At 37.7% G+C, this 26394-nt stretch overlaps 1 protein-coding gene across 5 annotated transcripts in view; it reads right to left on the bottom strand.

Annotated features, from left to right (window-relative positions):
• The window catches only part of LOC133875894 (G-type lectin S-receptor-like serine/threonine-protein kinase At4g27290), a 50379-nt gene that overhangs the window by 3953 nt on the left and 20032 nt on the right, over positions 1-26394 (bottom strand). For 2 of the 5 annotated variants that reach the window (XM_062314158.1, XM_062314162.1), the window contains exons 1-2: positions 2603-3994; positions 2332-2454 (exon numbers count right to left, since the gene is read on the bottom strand). The exons of 1 other annotated variant lie outside the window; for it this stretch is intronic. In XM_062314158.1, the coding sequence (XP_062170142.1) occupies positions 2332-2454; positions 2603-3959 (1480 nt within the window). In that variant the 5' untranslated portion in view covers positions 3960-3994. Of the gene's footprint in view, positions 1-2331; positions 2455-2602; positions 3995-26394 lie in introns of those variants that run through there. 2 more of the 5 variants (XM_062314159.1, XM_062314160.1) reach the window with 2 other exon arrangements.

The following is a 26394-nucleotide window of genomic DNA, read 5'->3' as shown; positions in this document are numbered from 1 at the left end:
GGTTAAAACAAATGGTCAACGGGTCACGTGACCGTCACACGCTGTTTTACCCTCATTTTCTTCCTCTTTTGCCCCCATGAACTACCACCATCTTCTTCTTTCCCCCCATGAACTACAACCATCTTCCTCTGAACTACCACTATCTTCCAACATGCCCACATGTAAAACGGCACATGACCCGTTGACTGTTTCTTTTAACCCCTCTAACTGACGGAATGGGGGAAAATGGTTGTCTTTGGTAGTTGAATGCTCTATTTTGGTCGAGTTGGTAGTTCATGGGGGCATTGCGCATTTTTGGGAAGTTCATGGAGGGAAAAGGTAATTACCCCAAAGAAAAATGATGAACCCAATAACACCAACACCAGCAGACATACTCCGATCCCCCAAATTCAAGAAGACCCAAAACCATAACCAAAGGCTTCAGAAATGTTCTCTCTGTGGTTGGTGTCAAAGAGGAAGTTAAAGAGATGAAGAAAATTTACAAAGAAAAAAAAAAAAAAAAAGTGAAAGAGATGAAGACAGTGGTTGGTGTCAAAGAGGAAGTGAAAGAGATGAAGAAAATTTACAAAGAAAAAAAAGAGAAAGAGACGAAGACAGAAATGAGAGAGAGAAGTCAGAAGAAGGGAGACGATGGAGAGAGAGAGATTGTGAGAAAAGAAAAGAAATAATAAAGAAAAAAAAAAAAGAAGTAAAAGTAAAAATAATATTTTAATCGTTTAGGAAAAAATTAAGGGAAGTTATTGTGAAGTGTTTTTAGATAGAGAAGCAAAAAATGGTTTTGTTCCCTAAATTTAGGGAAAATGGTTGGGTATCTGTTGCTAGTGCTCTTAGAGCACTCTTATCAGACTCCCTAAAATGCTTCTCTTCCTTATATTTAGGAAAAATTTCATAAAAATAAAAAATAAAAAAAAAACACTCCCCCATCAAACACCCTAAATTTACATAATCTCCTTGGGAATCTACAGTAACCATGTAAATATACATGGTTACTGTAGATTCCCAACCTAATATTTTAATAAATAAATAAACCATTAAACCATCTTTCTCTCATCTTTCCTCTCTCCTCTCTCCTTCCACCTTCCCTGTCCTCCATTGTCTCCACCCCGTCAAAGCTCAAACTCAATCAAAATTAAAAATTTCTTCAACTCCGGTAAAGACCCAAGCCTCAGAATCACCGAAAATTTCATAGTTCAGAATTCCACAGGAATTCCATCGAAATTTCATAGTTCGAAATATCCGAAATTCCATCGGAAATTTCCTCTTGTTTCACCGAAAGTTCGCATCTCAAGCCACCAGAATCGCGCCCTCAACTTTGACGGCATCGACCCAGCATCACCCACCAGAGATCGGACCTTCCTCTCACCGCGTCTCTTCTTAGGCCACCGGAAATCAGACCAACGGGTCTCTCTGCATCTCCAGTTCTCTCTCTAATTTGATCTCTCTCCCTCAAGCTCTCTCTCTCGATCTCTCTCCCTAATTCGCTTTCTCTCCCGAGTTCTCACTCTACTTGTTTTAGGTCATAGAGAAGAGAGAAAGGAAGGATCGGGAAGATGAAGAAAGGGAGAAGAAAAGAAGAGAAGAAGGGGTGGTGGTGGGTTTTGAGAGAGATAGGACGAAGATAACAAGAGAGGAGAGAAAAAAAAAAATGAATAAAAAAATAAAAGTAAGAAAGAGAAAAAATAATAAAATAAGAGTAAAAAATAGTATTTAATTGATATAGGAAAAATTAAGAGAATCTGTTGTGGGTTGTTTTTTTTATATGGAAGCAAAAAATAATTTTGTTCCCTAAATATAGGAAAAATGATTGGGAAACTGATGAGAGTGCTCTTAGCTTATACAAGGGATACACACTAAATGGAACAATCAAGTTTTGAAGTTTAAATTAAATATCAGTCTTTTAGCGAGAGTTAGTAATTTGTTTATTTACTTATTTGGAGCAAGTAGGGTCTTTCTTTTCTATATATGTTATTTTCTCTATTCTTGAATTCTCTTTTATATATTCAAATCTTAGTTTATGTTATTTTCATACGCTGTCAAATCAATCTTAATTATGGCCGGGATCAATCTTTGATTAGAGATATTATTCGTGATTGCTTACACTTATAGATGTACCTCTTATCAAGGGATCGAACCGCACAAATTCTTGTCTTATTGTGTATGTGGTTGTTTGCACAACAAAAAGCATTCACAAAACTTCTACAAATTTTTTCACTAAAAGCTTAATTTCTTTGTTCATATTCTCATTAGCTGCCTTGTACAGTACTTATAAGAAGTTCAATTAAAAATCTGGCAACATCTTTTGTGGAGGTGGTCGAAGGAAACTGATATTACCTCTGAAGTTTGTCCTGCTTTTGCGTATGCAATATGCAACTAAGAGCATCCCAATGACAACGGCAATGGCAGCTACAGCTATCACTATCACGATCACCGTCGTCTTTTGGTGGTTTATCACTTCTTCAACGGTTGATTTGACAATCACAAAGCAAAAAAAAAAGAAAAAAGAGAGAGAGATTGAAAAGCTATATGGCTAAGAAAAAATGAACTTAATGCAATAAAAGGGAGGAAATAAGGAGTAAAGATCATCATATATATCGGCTCATACCTAACTCTGAAGCAGGCATTCGAATATACAGATCCTGCTCATTATGTGTAAGCTTTCGAATATCAAGTAAATCACCAAACCAGATGGCGCAGCCGCTACCTCTTCCTCTGATGTCTGAGTTTGTATAGGCCATACAGGCACAGTTGCTCAAGCATGCGGCTCTACATTGCTCGAGATTTAGACTTGTATTCAACCAAGTATGCATGGTATCTGGCAATTTGAGCCCACCTACTTTTAGGAACCCATCTCTATGTTTATCCTGGCAGCTCAATTTCGTACTGCGTAGACATCCTTGAGACCAGCTCTCTGGGTTCGAGCTGTCATTAGACTTGGGCTTGAATCCTTGTAAACATTGACAGACAGGAAATTCACCCCTGACACAATTTCCATTAGCGCCACAATAGTTATACATGTCACAGTCGTTCTCTCTTGGCAGAGGTGCAAACCCGCTCCAAGTTTGAACGTTTTCCATCCATATGTAGAGCTGATAGAAGTTGACAGTTTGGTTCAAAACTCCTCTTGAGATCAGAGACTTTTTTATTGGGTGGTATATGAGGTACACCTCGTCCTTATTGGAGACAAAACTGATATTGAAAATCTGCGTGCCCTTTAACGCCGGTGAACCACTCCAATGAAGGCCATTCCATGGGCCGGTCCGGAAGTAGTTCTTAGAGCCTTTCTTCATGACACAGTCAGGGTAATTATGAGGTTCAATACCGAAAGAAAGGTCTCCAGGAGATGGATCGTCTGAACTCTTCCATGCGGACAGGCGCCGTTCCAGACCAGTCCGAAAGTCCCATCCGAGCTTCATCCCCGGTAAAAGTGTATCAGAAGGATAGTCAAAGCTCTGCCACAGACAGTTTTCTGGATTTTCTTCTTTCTCATCTCTCAGTACTAGATTTCCCGAGTCTAAAAGCTGTACTATTGGATTCCGGGCCTCTTTCGTTGAATTGGCCCACCACACAACACTCCCGTTCTGGTAGAGAAGCACAAGATTACCTGAGCCGTTTACCATCAACACGCCGGACAAGTCCTTGATTGGGTTGCGCCGGTTTGCTACCCAAACAACCGTTTTAACGGGGATATTCTTGTGCCAAATCCCCAAATAACGGTTGGTGGAACTACCTGGACTGAAGAACCCCAGTTCAAAGCTTCCATCCCTGGAAGCCAAGGTCGTGCCATCGCTGATGTTCTGGGATCGAGTAATGGTGTCAACAAAATTGGAGAATCCAGAGCAGAAAAAAAGAAAGTTGGTAATCACAATCACAAAAGAAAAAATCTGCATAGCTTTGTGTTCACAGAGCTTAATTGACAGTTGAGGCTCATTATAAGGATCAATTAGAAAGTAAACACGCATGCTTAGACTGAAGCAGGCTGTCGCATTCGTGGACCTTAATTTAGTGAAGAAAAGACAACCAAATACAAAAATAAAATAAAAGAGAGACTGACGATTTTATGTGGTTCAGTCGTTGGTGACTTGGACTGAGATCTCGGACAATTTCAAAGAAATTGCCCAGCCACAATTTCTCCAATCTAAGCCATCCATTTAAAATAACGGCTACTAAGACACCACCTCATCAATCCACGTCACCTTAGCCAAGTACGGTCTGCCTCTCTCTCTCTCATTCTTCTTCTCCTGTTCTTTTCCTTTTTCTTTTTTTTTTTTTTCTTTTTTTGTTTCTTACCCATTCTCCATTCTTCTTTCCCCCAAAAAATCTTCATCTTTAGAAAAACCTTTTCTTCCCCAAAACTTTCCCCCAATTTTTCCCCTCTTTCCTCACCCCACTGACAGCCATCCAAACGCCACCCATCGGAGCACCGCCCACCGCAGTTCACCTCCCTCAGCGGACCAGGAGCGCCGACCACCGTATTCTCTCTCTCTCTCTCTCTCATGTTATTTTTTATAAAAAAAATTTCTCTCGTCCTTAGGGTTTGTTTGGATCTAAGCTCTGATTCTCCTAAACATTGCCAAGACCGTTGGATCTGAAGCTTCTTTTCCGTTTTCTTCAACTGGGTCTTAAATAAGTTCTTGTATTTTGGTCCTGAGCTTGAGATTCAAGCTCTTACCTTTTTCTATTTGAAAATGATAGTGAGGTTCTGTTTGGTTCCCTGGAAGATTGAGGGAAAAGCATGAGAAGGGTAGATGCATAACAAGAGTTTGAAACACCATTTCAATGGGGATTTTCCCCTGCTCTAGGGCTATAGATGTTGTGTGGTCAATTACATCATAGAAAAGGGAATTCATAATCTCAAGTACGACATAACCCATCTAGGCCATGCTTATTACAATTTTGATAAGAGAGAACGAAAATGACCTTTGTGTGAGAAAATTAATGTTCATCGTACGAAACGCTTGAAGACGAACATAGATTCCCGTGAGCTTTTACTGTGAATTTGTGAAAGTTACTCGAAATTTCAACAACTATATATGTTCGGATGTCCTGTCTCGTTCAAACATAAATTATCACCGAAAGTACAAGTTGTATCCATTCTGAAAATTACAGATCGATGCCATTGCCAACCACGAATTCTATCTCAGGTTATATATATATATATATACATGGTGAAAATATATTCCATTATTTATGCTGAAAACTAAAGGGTCTAGCTTCAGAATTGTCTGGACCTCATTTAATCACAAGTAACAAGCATTATAAACCTACAACGTCCCTATCTAACTAACCTTTCCAATCACACCGAATACTTATTATTAAATTTTTTTTTTTTTTTTACACCATAAAAAAGAGGTATTAAAAAAGAAAGCCACACAAAATCCATGACTAGCAAAAGATTTTCAGCAACAAAATAGTAAAAGTAATAGACCTATGACTTCTTATGGTTGGCTCTAGTCGCGAATCCCATGGGTAACAAAAGGTACCCATGATTGTTCTTTTTCCTTCATAGTAATCTTTTGATAATGTAATTTTTCAAAATTGTAAGCATGGCTACAATTAGATGGGTTATGTCGTACTTGAAAACTTAAATAAAATTTTCGTTTTAAAAAAATTAAATAAAATTTTCCTTTTTTTTAAATAAAAAATTTTCGTTTTTTTTTTCTTTAAAATCATCTTTTTTTCTTTTTTTAAATTTATAGGGATATTTTTTGTTTTATTGAAAAAATTTTAAAGTCATTTTTACTTTTTTACTAATCTCGAGGGACATTTTACAATTTTTTTTGACAGTTTAAAAAAGATATTATCTCAAATAAAAATTTAAAAAAATATTACCAATTAGGTGATCATTTAAAGAAGAATGTAGAGTTTTTTCCTAACATTATTTAGAACTTGGACTTTGCATTGGAAGCTCGGATATTGGAGGGCGACGGCAGGTTGGAGAGATAGGCATGCTGACTATTAGGGACTTAGCTCGGATATTGGAGATATTGGAGGGCGACGGCAAGTTGGAGAGATAGGCATGCTGACTATCAGGGACTTAGCTTGGATACTGGAGATATTGGAGGGCGACGGCGAGTTGGAGAGATAGGCATGCTGACTATTAGGGACTTAGCTCGGATATTGGAGGGCGACGGCGAGTTGGAGAGATAGGCATGCTGACTATTAGGGATTTGGCCTTTTTCTCACGAGGTGGGCCTTTTTCTCCTTTTCTTGGCGCTCTTCACGTAGCGGAGATTCCATTTGTGTGTCACTGTAAAAGGTGATTTATGACTTGTATTTATGCTCCGTTTGTTGCGGCGTAAAATGATTTTTTAAAAATAATTTTGGTATTTTTCGGTATTTGGTAGGGGCGAAAATAATAGTCAACCGAAAAATGATTTCTGTTTGACAAAAAATGCTTAGTAAATTTCAGAAAATGATTTACCCTCTTTAAAAGTGTAAATCATTTTTTGAAGACGCATTCGACCCCTATTAAACGACACAGTCGACCTTCACTTCAAGCAGTCGACCATCACTGACATATTGCCAGTACTGAAATCCAACAGCATCCGGTCAATGTCGCCAGAATCTGGCGACGGAATCCGGCCATCTTCGCCGAAATCCGGTCAGCCCAGATTCCAGCGTCTGTATTCCAGTCGGCTGGCCGGATCTGGCCAGAACGACCGACTAGCAGGACAGATCAGGCCAGAACGGCCGGATCCCTGCCGACTGGTCGGGATTTGGCCAGAACGGTCGGATTCCGACCATATGCCGGAGTCCCGCCAGTATGCCGGAATCCGGCAGTTTTGGCCGGAATCCAGTAATTTTTGGCTGGAATTTGGCCAACCCAGATTCCGACGAAACTATTCAGATTCCGGCTTTTATCTTGGATTCTGGCTATAGTAGCCGAAATGGCGGAATATGGTAAAACTGGCTGGAATCCTGTCGGTCAGTGACGGATTCTCGTCTTCAATAATTTTTATATTATTTTATATTAATATTTATATGTTTTGAATAAAAATTGATTTTTATAGGTTAATATGATTGAATAAAAATATTAAAAATATTTGTGATTTTCCATACGCGCCAAACACCAAAAAATACTTTCGGCGAAAAATATTTTTCAGAAAAATGACGTCCCTGAAATCATTTTATGACGAAAACTATTTTATGTCGAAACAAACGGAATATTAGTGAAAAACTTTTCCTCCTAGTACTAGCACCGTTTTGCGATTTTAGCTTATAAAGTTAAAAAATGTCCACGTGATCGGATAAGTGGTTTGACAGTTAAAGATTTATTTGGTCAAAAATGTCTTATAAATGGTCTTTCATAATTACATTTTCAAATTTTCTTAAATTCAAACAAATAATTATAAAGAATCAGACATTAATGTGTCATTAAGTTTATCACTGAGGAGGGACATGACATGTGTCTTCACACATTGTCTCATGCACAATTATTTGCAACCTAATTGATACCAAACTCGTAACAATAAACTGAATAAGAATCAATTATTTATTATATCTGCGTTGCAATCATAATCATTTCAAGTGAAAAGAGTATACTAACCACAACTTTCAAATTAAGGTAGTCTATTTTTATGTTAAAACATGAATTTATCAGAATACACAGCAGAGAAAAATTTTTGACATTCTTATTGAAACACCAAAAAAAAAAAAAAAAACGAAAATAAAATTAAGATTAGGATTTAATAAATAAAGTCATAAATCAAATGAATAAAGCGTTTCGTACTATGAACATTAATTTTCTCACACATAGGTCATTTTCTTTCTCTCTTTTCAAAAATTGTAAGCATGGCCTAGATGGGTTATGTCGTACTTGAGATTGTGATTTCCCTTTTCTATGGTGTAATTGACCCCACAACATCTACAGCCCTAGAGCGGGGGAAAATCCCCATTGAAATGGTGTTTCAAATTCTCATTACGCATCTACCTTCTCGTTCTTTTCCCTCAATCTTCCAGGGAACCAAACAGAACCACACTACCATTTTCAAATAGAAAAAGGTAAGAGCTTGAATCTCAGGCTCAGGACCAAAATACAAGAACTTATTTAAGACCCAGTTGAAGAAAACGGAAAAGAAGCTTCAGATCCAACGGTCTTGGCAACGTTTAGGAGAATCAGAAGCTTAGATCCAAACAAACCCTAAGCAGGAGAGAATTTTTTTTAAAAAAAAAAAAACATGAGAGAGAGAGAGAGAGAGAAAGAGAGAGAGAATATGGTGGTCGGCGCTCCTGGTCGGCTTAGGGAGGCGAACTGCGGTGGGCGGTGCTCCGATGGGTGCCGGGGGGATGATGGCCGTCGGTGGGGTGAGGAAGGAGGGAAAAATTGGGGGATAGTTTTGGGGAAGAAAAGATTTTTCTGAAGATGAAGATGTTTTGGGGGAAAGAAGAATAGAGAATGGGTAAGAAAAAAAAAAAAAGAGAGAGAGAGAGAGACGCAGACAGTACTTGGCGAAGGGAGAAGATGTTTTTTCCTGAGGTTGATGCAAATCGATGAGGTGGTGCCTTAATAGCGGTTATTTTAAATGGATTTAAATGGATGGCTTAGATTAGAGAAATTGTGGCTAGGCAATTTCAAAGAAATTGTTGGGGATCTCAATCAACTCTTTATTAATTGATGATGTTACAATAGTAAGAGATTTTTATTGGTAGAAATATTTGTGGATCTCAATCAACTCTAATTATAAACAACAATTTAATTTGATGATGTAGTAAATGTCACTTAGACCGACAAGTCAATGCGTAAGAAATTTGTAGTAAAAGTTATAATGCCTTAGCAGAACTAATGATTTAATTTGCTAGTATCTTTGAGTGCTGCTAGGAATACTACATATTTTATTACAAATCTCTTACAAACTAACGTGGTAATCCATGTGACTACGACCACTTTGTTAGCTAAATTTTGGGAAAAAAAATACACTTTGGCCTACCAAACATGACCACTTCTCATTTACGCCATCAAACTACCATCACTTTTTCATTTACCCCACCAAACTACCAAAATAGTCGACATTTAGACATGTCAAACTATCATCACTTGTCAAAAAAAAAAAAAAAAAAAACCACTCTATTGACGTCAAACATTAAAATGTACATGACCACTTTTCTGTTTGTCCTCCTATAATACACCTATTTTTACTTTGAAATATCATACTTCCCCCGATATAATTATTAAAAAAATAAGGATTAATTATCGTTTCTCCCAATTATGAATATCTACCAGTACTCACTTACAAGTTGCCCTATGAACCGAATACCCAGCGGCATTAAAGTGCCCATTTCTTTTACAAAAAACCCTATTTATTAGTCAAAATCGTTAACAAAACAAAAAAACAAAATCAAAAAAAAAAAACTTTAAATGATGAAAATTCCATAATTTTAAAACTAAATTTACATAAATACCCTTACAATTTTATTTATTTATTTATTCTTTTACAAATAAAAGAAACGTCAGGGCCTTAACAGTAACATAGTCGGGTTCATTTTCAGAGGGGTACGGTAAATTTGAAACGTCAAGGCCTTAAAAGGTCATCTGCTTTTTTCGGTCCAAACTAACGGACAACATAGACGAAAGGTAATAGTTATTAAAGTTGGCTACATTTGGGGTCATTTGTCGTTTTTTAAACATTGGACATCAAAATGCCAATAGGTTAATACTTCAGGGAGGTAGATTGTATTTTCTGGTGGAAAGAGGAATGAAGGGTTGATTAGACAAAAAATAATAATAATAATAATAAATAAAAAGAGGTCAATTATATAGCATGTTTAGAATACTTACTAAGTTCCAACCATTCTCTTTGTGCTTCCTTTAGTATGTTCTCCTCCACAAATTCTAACCAAGCCGAAATTTAAAATTTTTGGGTTCATCTTACTATCAAGTAAAATGTTACTTTTTTTAAGATTTCTATGTATTATCTGAAATCTGGAACGAACACATTCCACAGGCCGGTCTAAAGAACTTTTGAGAGCCTTTCTTCATGAATGTCTGAGGGAAGTTATGAAGTTTGATACCCCAGGTAAGTTCTCCGACAAATGGATCGTCCGAACTCTTCCATGCAGATAGGCGCCTAATTTCCAGACCAGTCCTTAAGTCCCATCCGAGCTTCATCCCCGGTAACAATGTATCAGAAGGATAGTCAAAGCTTTGCCACAGAGAGTTTTATGGATTCTCATCTCTTAGTACAAGATTTCCCAAGTCTAGAAGCTGTGCTATTGGATTCCGGGCCACTTTAGTTGAATTCGCCGACCAAACAACAGTCCTATTCTGGTAGAGAAGTATGAGGTTACCTGAGCCGTTTACCATCAACACGCCGAACAAGTCCTTGATTGGGTGGCGCCAGTTTGCTACCCAAACAACAGTTTTAACTGGGATATATATTCTTGTACCAAATTGTAACGCTCCCAAAACGCTAGGGTTAGGTTCGTTCATTTTCTTGCACAAAGCTGCAAAGATTCAAAAGGTCTACCAGATAACCTAGCTAACATGCCGAATTAAATAAATTTCCAGAAAAAATAATTTTAAACTCAAAGCTTCAATAAATGCGGAAACGAGTATTTTGAAAAGAATAATTATGTTCGATAAAATAAATGAAAATCCAAATTAAAACTAAATTTATTTTGCTGGTGCACTTATTAAGGTAAATGAAATGCAATGCCCTAATGCTAGCCTATATCCCATTCCGGCCACCTAGGTATCTCTGCTCATAACCTGAAAATAAAAACAAAATAAGAGTGAGTGAGAAATGCTTAGTAAGGTAATCCTTAACCATAAAACGTTAAGTTAAATTCATTTTCTTCAAAACGATTATTATAGCACACTTGAAATCTAAATTTCTAAGATACAAAATATAAGTTCAGCATTTTGCTTAAAGTATAAAATTACTGGTTGATAAATAAAACTCCTCATATTTAGAGCCCATGTAAACTATTACGCCCTGTGTACTAGGGTAACGCGGTCAATGCGACCTAGGCAGGTAAACTGTGGCCATAGGCCTGCCCCGTCAGCTAATTAATCAAAGTGCACTTAGCATGACCGAGGGATGAATTATTGCATTCTCAAAGTCCTTCAGCAATTGCGCTTCCATCCAAGCAACAGTATTGAGCTTAAGCCTCTGTGAATATCTCTGGGGCCAAAATCATAATCTCCTCCACGCACGTTCCTCATTTATAAAAATCTTTCATCTTTTCATAATTATTCTTACTCTTTTCACTATGCTTGGTAACTCTTGAGGCAACGTGTGGGAGGGTTTTTACACTTCTCTTTTCATTGTTTTCAGAAAATAGTGACTTCCCATCTTGGAAATAATATAAATAATTTTCTATAATTGGAAAGTCTTTTAGAACTAAGGTTTTTCTCAAAATCATTGATTTCAAGAATATCATTTCCACCAATAACCTTCATATCAACACTATTTTAAAACAATCTTTTATGCAACAATATAATTTTAAATACATGGCTAGAATAATTATTCACAAATATGCTAGGATAAATGGATAAAATAATAATACATAAAACAATTTTAGAAGGGGTAGAGCATCCCTTACCTCTCTACTTGCTGCTAATGAATATCTCGACAGCTAGCTAGTTACCTGATACAGGCAGGTTCAAATAAATTAATTTCACATGCTAGTCACTAGACGACACACTGACATCACTAAGGTTCATCTTGCTAGCCTATTGAGAATGGATTCTTGAGGAATAATTAAATTGATTTGGTATATTATTAACTTATATCAATTTCAACCCTTTTGCAATTTGTGTACACGTGTTAACATATATTAAATAAAGTATTAACACGTGTTAGCAACTGTAATTTTGTAAAACACAGGCATTTCATAACTATACATATATGAAATGCTTAAAATAAATTATTAAAAGCTCCCTGATTTTAAGCAATTTATAGGAGTGTTAGAAACACTTGACTTAAAAATTGTTTTGTTTCTCTGTCAAACAGATTTAAGACAAAAAAATAAATAAATAATAAAAGCATACCATGGAAAGACTTGTTACGGGCTACTGTTAAAATAGACAAGGGAAAAATAAAACAACTCATAGTTTGAAATGGCTAGCGTCAGTACAGAGAAAGAAAAGAAGAGAAAAACAAAACAAACAAATGGCAATTCTCAAAGTGGCATTCGGCTATATTGACTAAAAGGAAGAGTAAAAAAAAAAAAAAAACTCTTATGGATACAAGCTCAAGACTTGCTATATATGGATAAGCCGAGAAAGGAACATAACAAAAATTAACTCCTATGAGTCTAGTACGAGAAAAGAAAAATTTTCAAACAAAGGACCATTTAGGGATGGCACTCAGCTTGTAGCTAAAAAGGCAAAAAGCAATTCATGCCTAGAAACCTACACCTACTGTGGTTGTAAAAAGAAAAAGGAAAAGAAGAAGAGAAAGAAAAACAACTAGTCATTGCTACAGAGACATGAAAAAGGAGAACAACTCCAAGTATAAGGACTTGCTACGGTTATGAAAGGATGAGACAAAAAGAAACAGAGAAACAAATAATGTTTCAATTAATGAAACTAGATATGACCAACTCCTATTTCACACACGTTAGAGAGGCAGCCGAAAAAAAAAAAAAAAAAAAAAAAAAAAAAAAAAAAAAAAGAAAAAGAAAAGAAAAGAAAGAAAGAAAGAAAAGAATTGTGCATACCTTTGCACGCACAGTGATGGAGAGACGGCTTGCAACAAAATTCTGAGATGAGAGGAGAGAGTGACCGCTAAAAGATGTATTTATAGGGTTAGGGTTTTCTCACTTGGTTGCTGTTAGGGTTTTGACAATTAGGATTTTACATTCCAAGTAGAAACATTTTGATGGGGAATGTTTCTCGGAGCAATGTCAGTGAATTGGAAATTGGCCGAATACAATCAGTCGGCGGCACGTTCAATCGGTTAGCGTGATTTGGGTTTTGGCGAGATCCTTTTTTTCAAGGCTTGCGTTTTGTCTCCCCTAGCTAACAGTAGAGGAGTGTACTAGTCCCGATCTTCCATGTAGAAATTTCTTTGTAAAGAAATCCTATGGCTGGAGACTACGGGGAAAAGGTGGGAAATTTTCCCCTCACTGAAGGGGAAAGCAAGAGCATTCAATTAGAAGTTGAAGAGGTGGAAGAATTGCGAGCCAAGGGTAAGAAATGCTTGGTAGGAAGGATGGGTGTACAGAAAAGAATTAACAAGAAGGTTTTTCGAAAACTTCTCATTCATATTTGAAGGCTGGCCGGGGACATGTTCTACAAAGAGATCCAAGACAATTTATGGGTGTTCGAATTTGAGGACAATAATGATCGTAGAAGGGTGTGCTAAGGAAATTGGGAAGGCATCTAAAGGCCCGTTTAATAAGACTGGGTTCACAAAAGGCCCAGTGTATCAGCCTAAGCCATCGGCCCAGCTTATAGAAGTCCCTGTCATAAGTGCTAGGATGGATCCCTTTACTCAGCAAAAAAGCCCAACCACTGGTCATGCACAAATTACGTCAACGTATCTCGAAGGATCATTTGTCAAGGAGGGGTCAGCTTTTGAGCTCAAAGAGGTGGAAGTGCAGAATGGTGAAGCCGTCATACAATTCCAGAAGGAGCCGGAACTGGTTTCTGATCTTCGAATCCTTCTAGGGAAGAGGGGTTATTTAGAGCTGGACTTAGAGCAAGGCGACCCAATTCAAACGAAAACGGAGAGGAGGTATGGTACTGTTCAAACGAATGATGTGGGATCATCGGCGGTGGCTATTGAACAGCCCTGCCAAACCCAATGAGTCTATTATCTTGGAACTGTCAAGGGGTTGGGCACCCTCGAACAATTTGTGATCTTCGCCTATTGGTGAAGGAAAAGAGGCCTACTATTTTGTTTCTTATTGAGACAAAAATTAGAAACGAAAAGATGCAAAAGTTAAGAGTTTCCATGGGGTTTGAAGGTATGCTGACAGTTGAATCGGTTGGAAAAAGTGGGGGGTTGGCATTGCTATGGAGAGATAACAGGGAGGTGACGATTCTGAACTATTCCCAACACCAGATCTCAGCAAAGATTTCTCTGAGGGGATCTAACTACTCTTGGCTACTTACTGGATTTTGTGGGCACTCAAACCCAGTTTATTGGGAGGATTCCGGGAAACTTCTCTCTCATATCGACCAGATCAATTCCCTGGTTTAGCAAGGCTTGGGTGACTTCAACGAAATTTTGGATAACTCAAAGAATGAGGGAGGCCTTCCTAAGAGTACTGCTCAAATGGCTCCTTTCCGTGAGGTGATTGATGAATGTTTGTTGTGGGATTTGGGGTATAAAGGCTCCCGATAAACTTGTTGTAATTACCGTGAAGGCAATGAGTTCATTAAGGAGCGTCTAGATCGTGCCTTGGCTACTACGGGATGGTGCTCTCAATTCCCAAATGTGGTCATGGAAGTTATAGCTGCAAGGACCTCCGATCACAAGCCTTTATGGGTTCAGTTTCTCCAAGGGAAGGGTCGACCATCTAAGTGCTTTAAATTTGAAGTTTGCTGGAATGAAGATGAGAAGAGTGCTGGGGTCATCAAGAATGAATGGGAGAAAGATATAGTTGGTGAAAATCCACTTTCTTTGATTACACAGAAGATGGAGAGATGTGCTGCCTCATTATCCTCATGGAACAGGAACTGTTAGTATTTTGGCATCATTCTGTGTTTGGACAAAATCACTTATGTGTAAAGATGCTGTTAACAAAGATTCCACTTGTCAGAGCATTTTCAGAAGACTCTGCACTGCGAAAAAGATAGAAGATTTCATATTCCTTGTCAGCCGTCCGAAAGACGTGTTATCCCGTCCAGACGCCCATATGTCCATTGCTCCATTCGTCCAGACGAAGTTTCATACCGTCCTAACGCCACACAGACCAGCATCATCAGTCCGGACGACGTATCTTTCTGTCCGGACCCTCCAATGTATCGAGAAGCTTATGTTCCAGCTTGCATCCGTCCGGACCTCTCAGCATCCTGTCCGGACGTCCATTAGTGATCGATCAGCTTCAAATTCTTTCCAAGTTCAGATATGGGAAGATTGATACACCGTCTAGACTGAGTGGTTTCCCGTCCGGACGCACTCATACATAAGGCAAGAATCGTAATTCAAATATCACAATCCGGATGTTGGTCAGCATTGGTCCAGTTAAGGAAATTGCCGATTCGACTTCAACCGTCCGGACGTCTGCATCTCATGGTTCGGACGCACGCATAGCAGATATGGAAATTGCGTGTTGAAGAATTGCCGTCTGGACTTTCATCCCCCTTGGTCCGGACGCGCGAAGCCTTATATGGAAATTACTTGCAGCGGATGTGCGACCGTCCGGACGCGGCTCTTAAACAGAAAAGATTTTCAGCGAAATTTTTGGAAAATCTTGTCGCACAGTTGTCCATCCAGACGGCTCAGGTTCACCGTCCGGACGGCGTCCGTACATATTACTGCAGTCGCCCATTCTGCACCTCAGCCTATAAATAGAGGCCCTTGGGCATTGAGAACTGTAAGAATTCGGTATTGAATTCCACAAGAGCTCAGAGAAGTTCAAGATCCCTCTGAAGCCGTTACAAGTGTGTTGTGCTACATCTGAAGTCTATCTTGGAGGTCGGCTCTAAGGTAAAGGATTCCATTGAAGACCCCTTCAGGTAGAAGACCTGGTTGGGAAGCATTCGTGTTGGGTTACACGTCAGAGAGCAAGGTACTACCACTGCATCGGGTTAATGTGAGTGTTACTATCTTGTATCTAGCTTTGTCTTCTGAATAGTAGAATTCCTGGGTTTGGCTGCCCCGAAGTGGTTTTTCTCTTGATTGAGTTTCCACTTTGTCAACAAAAATCTATGTGTCTTTTATTTTCCGCTATGCTTAATTTTTGTTGACACTTGTGCACACACTTTACTTTTAGAAGTCAATTTCGATTTTCAATTGGTATCAGAGCTTGGTATACTCTGAGAAGAATAAATTCTTGAGTGTCATTTATTTTAACTTCTATTTGCTACTATGTCTCAAACTCTTAATTATGTTCCTACCTTCGATGGTACGAACTATGGCTATTGGAAAGCTCGGATGCGGTTCTTTTTAAAATCTATTGACTGTTGGAGTATTGTTGAAACTGGTTGGACTAAACCAGAGGATACAACCCTCGAGACAGTCCCTCTGAAAAACGCCCGACTTTCCAAAGATAAAGCCCTCCATGCTCTATGCCAAGCACTTTCTCCTTTTGAATTCGCCAAAATTTCCAAACTGCGAATCAGCCAAAGAAGCATGGAAAATCTTGGAAACAACATATGAAGGCACGAAACTTGTTAAATCTGCCAAACTTCAAATGTTGATTTCAAGATTTTAAGAAATTAAGATGTTGGAAGAAGAGACCTTTGGAGAGTTTTACTCCAAGATGAGTGACCTGAGGAACTCCATGGTGAGTCTTGGGAAACCTATCTCGGATGTAAAACTCATCCGAAAGATTCTAAGATCTTTGCCTGAGCGTTTCAGAATCAAGTTAACGACCATTGAAGAAAGCAAGGATCTTTAGGAGATGAAGATTGAAGAGCTGGTGGGATCTCTTCAAACATATGAGCTGTCTCTACCCCCGGTCAAGAAATTGAAGACCATTGCTCTAAAGGCTTCCAAGAAGAAGGTAGAAGCATCATCTGAAGATGAAGAAAAGGCTGTGGCTATATTAGCCAAAAATTTCAGAAGACTAATGAAAGATGATCGGTTCAAGAAGTTTTCTGAAAGAGTAAAGAAATCTCCCAAAGAAGCTGAACCTGAGGAAGAAGATAAGAAAGATCCCAGAGGACCCCGATGTTTTGAATGCTCAGTCTTTGGGCATATCCGGGCCGATTGCGGGAATCTTAAAAAGGGCAAGGGGAAAGCATACAATGTGACTCTCAGTGATGAGTCAGAAGAAGAAGCTCCAGAGTCTGAAAACTTTCTGGACTTTGTAGCCCCACATGTTGAAGAAGAAGACTCATATTACTCGGAGCATAGCGATAATGAGGAAGAGCTCAAGGAGGCCTACAAGACACTCTACATAGAGTATGAGAAGCTGAGGGAAGGCCGAAAGCAGCACCTTAATGATCTGAATAGTTTGCAGACCGAGAAGAGTTCATTGCTGTTCAAAGTACAAGAGCTCGAGGAAAAGCTACTAGAGACGCAGCTCCAGCTAGAGAGAGTCACTGAGGGGTGAATCTAACCATCTAAGGGACTCAGACAAGGGGATCCCTTATCCCCTTATGTTTCTTCTTGTTGCGGAGGGGCTTAGTGCTATGCTCACAAGGGCTGAAATTGAAGGGAGCATTTCAGGAGAGAGCTCAAATAAAGGGGATGAGAGGAAATTGTGGAAATTCATTTGGGCTCTTGATTTTCCTGGGGCTCTAAAAAAATTTCTATGGAAGGTAAGTTTAATATCCTCCCAACTAAGGCAAACCTTCATCGAAGAAATATAGTCCTAGATCCAATATGTCCAATATGCCAACTGGAAACTGAGACTGTGGGCCATATTCTTTGGGGATGCTGCTCTTCTCAGGCAGTATGGCAAGAGAGCTCACGTAAAATCTAGAAGCTGTCTTTGGTAGAAGATGATGGTATGGCCCTACTAAGAACACTCTAGGAGAAGTTGGACGAGCTAGATTTTATTCATTCATTTATGGTGGCGAGGGTCATTTGGGCGCGGAGGAATTCTTTTGTGTTTGAGGGTTTGTTTTCACCACCAGCCCTTCTAGTGCAACAGGCGTTGGCTTCCCGGGAAGAGTTCATGGCAGCAAAAGGTCAAGCAACAAGCTCCAATCTCCTGACGAATCAAGGAGATACCCGATGGAGCAAGCCTTCAATGGGCTTTATGAAATTCAATTGGGTTGCTTTTGTGGATCATTCAGGTAAACAGATGGGAGTGGGGGTCAAAGCTCGGGATGATAAAGGGGAGTTTTGTGTGGCTGTGGCCTCTTCCATGTCTTTCATCTGTGACCTAGAGGTAGCAGAGGCAATGGTAGCTTGGCGAGCTTTTATGCTATGCGAAGAGATTGGTGTGCATAGAGCAGTTTTTGAAGGGGATTCCCTTAATGTGGTAAAGGCTATCAATTCCTCTGAAGCTTGCTGGAGGCCTTGTAGAATGATGGTAGAAGCAATGCAAGAGAGGCTAATACAACATTCAAAGTGGTTAGTGAGTCATAGTCAGAGGGAAGCTAACAAAGTGGCACATAGTTTAGCTAAGCATGGGGCTCTACATTGCTCGAGATTTAGACTTGTATTCAACCAAGAATGCATGGTATCTGGCAATTTGAGCCCACCAACTTTTAGGAACCCATCTCTATGTTTATCCTGGCAGCTCAATTTCGTACTGCGTAGACATCCTTGAGACCAGCTCTCTGGGTTCGAGCTGTCATTAGACTTGGGCTTGAATCCTTGTAAACATTGACAGACAGGAAATTCACCCCTGACACAATTTCCATAAGCGCCACAATAGTTATACATGTCACAGTCGTTGTCTCTTGGCATAGGTGAAAACCCCTTCCAAGTTTGATCCTTTTCGAACCATAAGTAGGGCTGATACAAGTTGACAGTTTGGTTCAAAACTCCTCTTGAGATCAGAGACTTATTTTTTGGGTGGTATATGAAGTACACCTCGTCCTTATTGGAGACAAAACTGAAGTTGAAAATCTGCGTGCCCTTTAACTCCGCTGAACCACTCCAATGAAGGCCATTCCATGGGCCGTTCCGGACGTAGTTCTTAGAGCCTTTCTTGATGACAGACTCAGGGTAATTATAAGGTTCAATACCAAAAGAAAGGTCTCCAGGAGATGGATCGTCTGAACTCTTCCATGCGGACAGGCACCGTTCCAGACCAGCCCTGAAGTCCCATCCGAACTTCATCCCCGGTAAAAGTGTATCAGAAGGATAGTCAAAGCTCTGCCACAGACAGTTTTCTGGATTTTCTTCTTTCTCATCTCTCAGTACTAGATTTCCCGAGTCTAAAAGCTGTACTATTGGATTCCGGGCCTCTTACGTTGAATTCGCCCACCACACAACACTCCCGTTCCGGTAGAGAAGCACAAGATTACCTGAGCCGTTAACCATCAACACGCCGGACAAGTCCGTGATTGGGTTTCGCCGATTTGCTACCCAAACAACCGTTTTAGCGGGGATATTCTTGTACCAAATCCCCAAATAACGGTTGGTGGAACTACCTGGACTGAAGAACCCCAGTTCAAAGCTTTTTCCATCCCTGGAAACCAAGGTCGTGCCATCGCTGATGTTCTGGGATCGAGTAATGGTGTCAACAAAATTGGAGAATCCAGAGCAGAAAAAAAGAAAGTTGGTAATCACAATCACAAAAGAAAAAATCTGCATAGCTTTGTGTTCACAGAGCTTAATTTACAGTTGAGGCTCACGCATGCTTAGACTGAAGCAGACTGTAAACACGCATTCTTAGACTGAAGCAGACTGTCGCATTTGTGAACCTTAATTTAGTGAAGAGAAGACAACCAAATACAAAAATAAAATAAAAGAGAGACCGACGATTTCAAAGAAATTGAGATCTCTGGGAATTTCAAAGAAATTGCCCAGCCACAATTTCTCCAATCTAAGCCATCCATTTAAATCCATTTAAAATAACGGCTATTAAGACGCCACCTCATCGATCCACGTCAACCTCAGAAAAAAACATCTTCTCCCTCCGCCAAGTACGGTATGCGTCTATCTCTCTCATTCTTCTTCTCTTGTTATTTTCCTTTTTTTTTTTTTTTTTTCTTACCCATTCTCCATTCTTCTTTCCCCCAAAACATCTTCATCTTCAGAAAACCCTTTTCTTCCCCAAAACTTTCCCCCAATTTTTTCCCTCCTTTCTCACCCCACTGACAGCCATCCCCCCGCCACCCATCGGAGCACCGCCCACCGCAGTTCGCCTCCCTCAGCCGACCAGGAGCGCCAACCACCATATTCTCTCTCTCTCTCTCTCTCATGTTTGTTTTTTTTTAAAAAATTCCTCTCTTGCTTAGGTTTTGTTTGGATCTAAGCTTCTGATTCTCCTAAACGTTGTCAAGAACGTTGGATCTGAAGCTTCTTTTCCGTTTTCTTCAACTGGGTCTTAAATAAGTTCTTGTATTTTGGTCCTGTGCCTGAGATTCAAGCTCTTACCTTTTTCTATTTGAAAATGGTAGTGAGGTTCTGTTTGGTTTCCTGGAAGATTTAGGGAAAAGAACGAGAAGGGTAGATGCATAACAAGAGTTTGAAACACCATTTCAATGGGGATTTTCCCCTACTCTAGGGCTATAGATATTGTGGGGTGAATTACACCTTAGAAAAGGAAATTCACAATCTCAAGTACGACATAACCCATCTAGGCCATGCTTATTACAATTTTGAAAAGAGAGAACGAAAATGATTTATGTGTGAGAAAATTAATGTTCATCGTACGAAACGCTTTATTCATTTGATTTATGACTTTATTTATTAAATCCTAATCTTAATTTTTTTTTCCTTTTTTTTTTTTTTTTTGGTGTTTCAATAAGTATGTCAAAATTTATTATCTGCTGTGTATTCTGATAAATTCATGTTTTAACATAAAAATAGACGACCTTAATTTGACAGTTGTGGTTAGTATACTCTTTTCACTTGAAATGATTATGGTTGCAACGCAGATATAATAAATAATTGATTCTTATTCAGTTATTGATACGAGTTTGGTATCAACTAGGTTGCAAATAATTGTGCCTGAGACAATGTGTGAAGACACATGTCATGTCCCTCCTCAGTGATAAACTTAATGACACATTAATGTCTGATTCTTTATAATTATTTGTTTAAATTTAAGAGAATTTGAACATGTAATTATGAAAGACCATTTATGAAACATTTTTGACCAAATAAATTTTTAACTGTCAAACCACTTATCCGATCACGTGGGCATTTTTTAACTTTAGAAGCTAAAATCGCAAAACGGTGATAGTGCTGGGAGGAAAAGTTTTCCATTAATGCTCTGTTTGTTTCGACGTAAAATGGTTTTCGTCGTAAAATGATTTCAGAGAAGTCATTTTTCTGGAAATTATTTTTCGCCGAAAGCATTTTTCGGCGTTTGGCGCGTATGGAAAATCACAAATATTTTTAATATTTTTATTCAATCATATTAACTTATAAAAATCAATTTTTATTCAAAACATATAGATATTAATGTAAAATAATATAAAAATTATCGAAGACGAGATTCTGGCCGTTTTGGCCAGATCACGGCCAGTCGGTAGGGATCCGGCCATTCTGGCCTGATCTGTCCGGTCAGCCGGCTGTTCTGGCCAAATTCGGCCAGCCAGCCGGAATACGATTGCCAAAATCTAGGCTGACCGGATTCCGGCGACATTGACCGGATGCTGTCGAATTTCGGTACCGGCAAGATTTCGATGATGGTCGACTGCTTGAAGTGAAGGTCGATTATATCGTTTAATAGGGATCGAATGCGTCTGACGTCTTCAAAAAATGATTTATGTTTTTAAAAAGTGTAAATCATTTTTTGAAATTTACTAAGTATTTTTTGTCAAACAGAAATTATTTTCTGGTTGACTATTATTTTCGCCCTTAACAAACACTAAAAAATACTAAAATTATTTTTCAAAAATTATTTTACGCCGAAACAAACGAAACATAAATATAAGTCATAAATCACCTTTTACAGTGAAACAAATGGAATCTCCGCTACGTGAAGAGCGCCAAGAAAAGGAGAAAAAGGCCCACCTCGTGAGAAAAAGGCCAAATCCCTAATAGTCAGCATGCCTATCTCTCCAACTTGCCGTCGCCCTCCAATATCCGAGCTTCCAATGCAAAGTCCAAGTTCTAAATAATGTAGGAAAAAACTCTACATTCTTCTTTAAATGATCACCTAATTGATAATATTTTTTTAAATTTTTATTTGAGATAATATCTTTTTTAAACTGTCAAAAAAATTGTAAAATGTCCCTCAAGATCAGTAAAAAGATAAAAATAACTTTAAAATTTTTTCAATAAAACAAAAAATATCCCTATAAATTTGAAAAAAGAAAAAAAAATGATTTTAAAGAAAAAAAAAACGAAAATTTTTATTTAAAAAAAAGGAAAATTTTATTTATTTTTTTTAAAACGAAAATTTTATTTATGTTTTCAAGTACGACATAACCCATCTAGGCCATGCTTACAATTTTGAAAAATTACATTATCAAAAGATACTAAGAAGGAAAAAGAACAATCATGGGTATGGATATAAATAAACTAGTCCGTTCGATACCCGCTCGATACTCGCGCAGTTTAGCTCGATCCGAACTCGAACTCGAACTCGATACTGTAGAAACTCGATCGTTACTATAGAAACCCACTCGATTAATAAGTGATACATACCTGACTCGCTCGACAAAACTCGATAGGGGCTCGCGAGCTCAACTCGATTAAAGCTCGACCAGATCGCTCGCCCGGCTCGTTAGTCCGACTCATTAGCTCGTTCATATCTTACATATATATTAGTAAATAGTAAATATAGTATAATATATATAGTATTACATATTAATTATAATACTTTGATAACAATATTTAGTATGTTAAATTAACATATTAAGTTATTAATAGTTAGCATGCATATACACAAACATATATCACATCACACATGGTTAACAATAATTATATATTATACTTATATTATAGTTACTTAGTTATATAGAATATATTAGACTTACTATTTATTCACATTATACATATACCGTAATTTATACTCTTTAGTTATATGTAATAACATATTGTTAATTTGTTACTTATAAACTAGAATTATATACTATATTTTATAATATGCCTTATATAGTTACATATTATATATTTATGTTATTAATAAATGCATAGAGGTTGTTCATAAACTTGGGTGATCACTCATTGAAAAATTTAATAGTCTACATCGAGTTCTAGTTGAGTCGAACTTGTCGAGTAACCCAACTCAGCTTGAATGTCGTTTTCAACGAACTCGAGCTTGAGCTCGAGCTCGCCCGAGTTTTAAACGAGCCAAGCTTGACCATGCAATTTATAACTCGGCTCGAATTCGAGCTCGACTATTTAGGCTCGATTCATTAACGAGCCAATCTTGAAATCTTCAAACTCGACTCGGCTCGGCTCGATTACTTCCCTAATCATGGGTACCTTTTGATACCCATGGGATTCGCGACTAGAGCCAACCATAAGAAGTCATAGGTCTATTACTTTTACTATTTTGTTGCTGAAAATCTTTTGCTAGTCATGGATTTTGTGTGGCTTTATTTTTTAATACCACTTTTCTATGGTGTAAAAAAAAAAAAAAAAAAAAAAATTAATAATAAGTATTCGGTGTGATTGGAAAGGTTAGTTAGATAGGGACGTTGTAGGTTTATAATGCTTATTACTTGTGATTAAATGTGGTCCACAGACAATTCTGAAGCTAGACCCTTTAGTTTTCAGCATAAATAATGGAATATATTTTCAATTTTTCACCATGTATATATATATAGCCTGAATATATATATATATATATATATATATATATATATATATATATATATATATATATATATATATATATATAGCCTGAGATAGAATTTGTGGTTGGCAATGGCATCGATCTGTAATTTTCAGAATGGATACAACTTGTACTTTCGGTGATAATTTATGTTTGAACACGAGACAGGACATCCGAACATATATATTTGTTGAAATTTCCAGTAACATTAATTTACGTACGATGAACATTAATTTTCTCACACATAGGTCATTTTCGTTCACTCTTTTCAAAATTGTAAGCATGGCCTAATGGGCTATGTCGTACTTGAGATTGTGATTTCCCTTTTCTATGGTGTAATTGACCCCACAATATCTACAGCCCTAGAGCAGGGGAAAATCCTCATTGAAATGGTGTATCAAACTCTCGTTATGCATCTACCCTTCTCGTTTCTTTTCCCTCAATCTTTCATGGAACCAAACAGAACCTCACTACCATTTTCAAATAGAAAAAGGTAAGAGCTTGAATCTCAGGCTCAGGACCAAAATACAAGAACTTATTTAAGACCCAGTTGAAGAAAACGGAAAAGAAGCTTCAGATCCAACGGTTTTGGCAACGTTTAGGAGAATCAGAAGCTTAGATCCAAACAAACCCTAAGCAAAAGAGAATTTTTTTTTTTTTATATAAAAAAAAAATGAGAGAGAGAGAGAGAGAGAGAGAGAGAGAGAGAGAGAGAATACGGTGGTCGGCGCTCCTGGTCGGCTTAGGGAGGGTTGCCGGGGGGATGGCCGTCGGTGGGGTGAGGAAGGAGGGAAAAATTGGGGGAAAGTTTTGAGGAAGAAAAGGTTTTTATGAAGATGAAGATGTTTTGGCGGAAAGAAGAATGGAGAATGGGTAAGAAAAAAGAAAAGAGAGAAGAAGAATGACAGAGAGAGAGAGAAACGTAGTCCCCGATTGAAAATTACTTTTCACTCCCCTCCCCTTCCCTTCACTTCTCCCAAAAAACATAAACTTCAAAACATTTTTAACTTTTTTCACTTTTTATATCACATCAACATTTTTTTATTACTTTTTAAATAAAAAATTCACTACAATACAATTTTTTTTTTTTTTTTTCACTTTTGCATATAAATTATTTCAACTTTATATCACATCAATTTTAATTTTCAATCATTCAAAAGAAAAAACCCAAGGGGAGGGGAGGGTAAGGGGTTTTCAAACGGGGCCGTAGACCGTACTTGGCGGAGGGAGAAGATGTTTTTTTTTCTGAGGTTAATGCGGATCGATGAGGTGGTGTCTTAATAGCAGTTATTTTAAATGGATTTAAATGGATGGCTTAGATTGGAGAAATTGTGGCTAGGCAATTTCAAAGAAATTGCTGGAGATCTCAATCAACTCTTTATTAATTGATGATGTTACAATACTAAGAGATTTTTATTGGTAGAAATATTTGTGGAAATAAGCACGATAATCAAATTATCAAATCTAATTATAAACAACAATTTAATTTGATGATGCAGTAAATGTCACTTAGACCGACAAGTCAATGCGTAAGAAATTTGTAGTAAAAGTTATAATGCCTTAGCAGAACTAATGATTTAATTTGCTAACATCTTTGAGTGCTGCTAGGGATACTACATATTTTATTACAAATCTCTTACAAACTAACGTGGTAATCCATGTGACTACGACCACTTTGTTAGCTAAATTTTGGGGAAAAAAAATACACTTTGGCCTACCAAACACAACCACTTCTCATTTACCCCATCAAACTACCTCATTTACCCCATCAAACTACCATTACTTTTTCATTTACTCAACCAAACTACTAAAATAGTCGACATTTAGACATGTCAAACTATCATCACTTGTCCCAAAAAAAAAAAAAAAAAAAAAAAAACCCACTCTATTGACGTCAAACATTAAAGTTCTTCCTATAATACACCTATTTTTACTTTGAAATATCATACTTCCCCCAATATAATTATTAAAAAAATAAGGATTAATTATCGTTTCTCCCAATTATGAATATCTACTAGTACTCACTTACAAGTTGGCCTATGAACCGAATACCCAGCGGCATTAAAGTGCCCATTTCTTTTACAAAAAACCCTATTTATTAGTCAAAATCGTTAACAAAACAAAAAAACAAAATAAAAAAAAAAAACTTTAAATGATGAAAATTCCATAATTTTAAAACTAAATTTACATAAATACCCTTACAATTTAATTTATTTATTTATTTATTCTTTTACAAATAAAAGAAACGTCAGGGCCTTAACAGTAACGCAGGCGGGTTCATTTTCAGAGGGGTACGGTAAATTTGAAATGTCATGGCCTTAAAAGGTCATATGCTTTTTTCCGTCCAAACTAACGGACAACTTAGACGGAAGGTAATAGTTATTAAAGTTGGCTACATTAGGGGTCATTTGTCGTTTTTTAAACATTGGACATCAAAATGCCAATAGGTTAATACTTCAGGGAGGTAGAGTGTATTTTCTGGTGGAAAGAGGAATGAAGGGTTGATTAGACAAATAATAATAATAATAATAATAAATAAAAAGAGGTCAATTATATAGCATGTTTAGAATACTTACTAAGTTCCAACCATTCTCTTTATGCTTCCTTTAGTATGTTCTCCTCCACAAATTCTAACCAAGCCGAAATTTAAAATTTTTGGGTTCATCTTACTATCAAGTAAAATGTTACTTTTTTTTAAGATCTCTATGTATTATCTGAAGTCTGGAACGAACGTGTTCCACAGGCCGGTCGGAAGAACTTTTGAGAGCCTTTCTTCATGAATGTCTGAGGGTAGTTATGAAGTTCGATACCCCAGTTAAGTTTTCCAGCAGATGGATCGTCCGAACTCTTCCATGCAGATAGGCGCCTAATTTCCAGACCAGTCCTTAAGTCCCATTCGAGCTTCATCCCAGTAACAATGTA

The sequence above is a fragment of the Alnus glutinosa genome, chromosome 8 (genome assembly GCF_958979055.1).
Source record: "Alnus glutinosa chromosome 8, dhAlnGlut1.1, whole genome shotgun sequence".
In the NCBI taxonomy this organism is placed as follows: Eukaryota; Viridiplantae; Streptophyta; class Magnoliopsida; order Fagales; family Betulaceae; genus Alnus; species Alnus glutinosa.
Note: the sequence above shows the minus strand (reverse complement) of the source record. Positions and strands in the feature narration are given on the sequence as shown.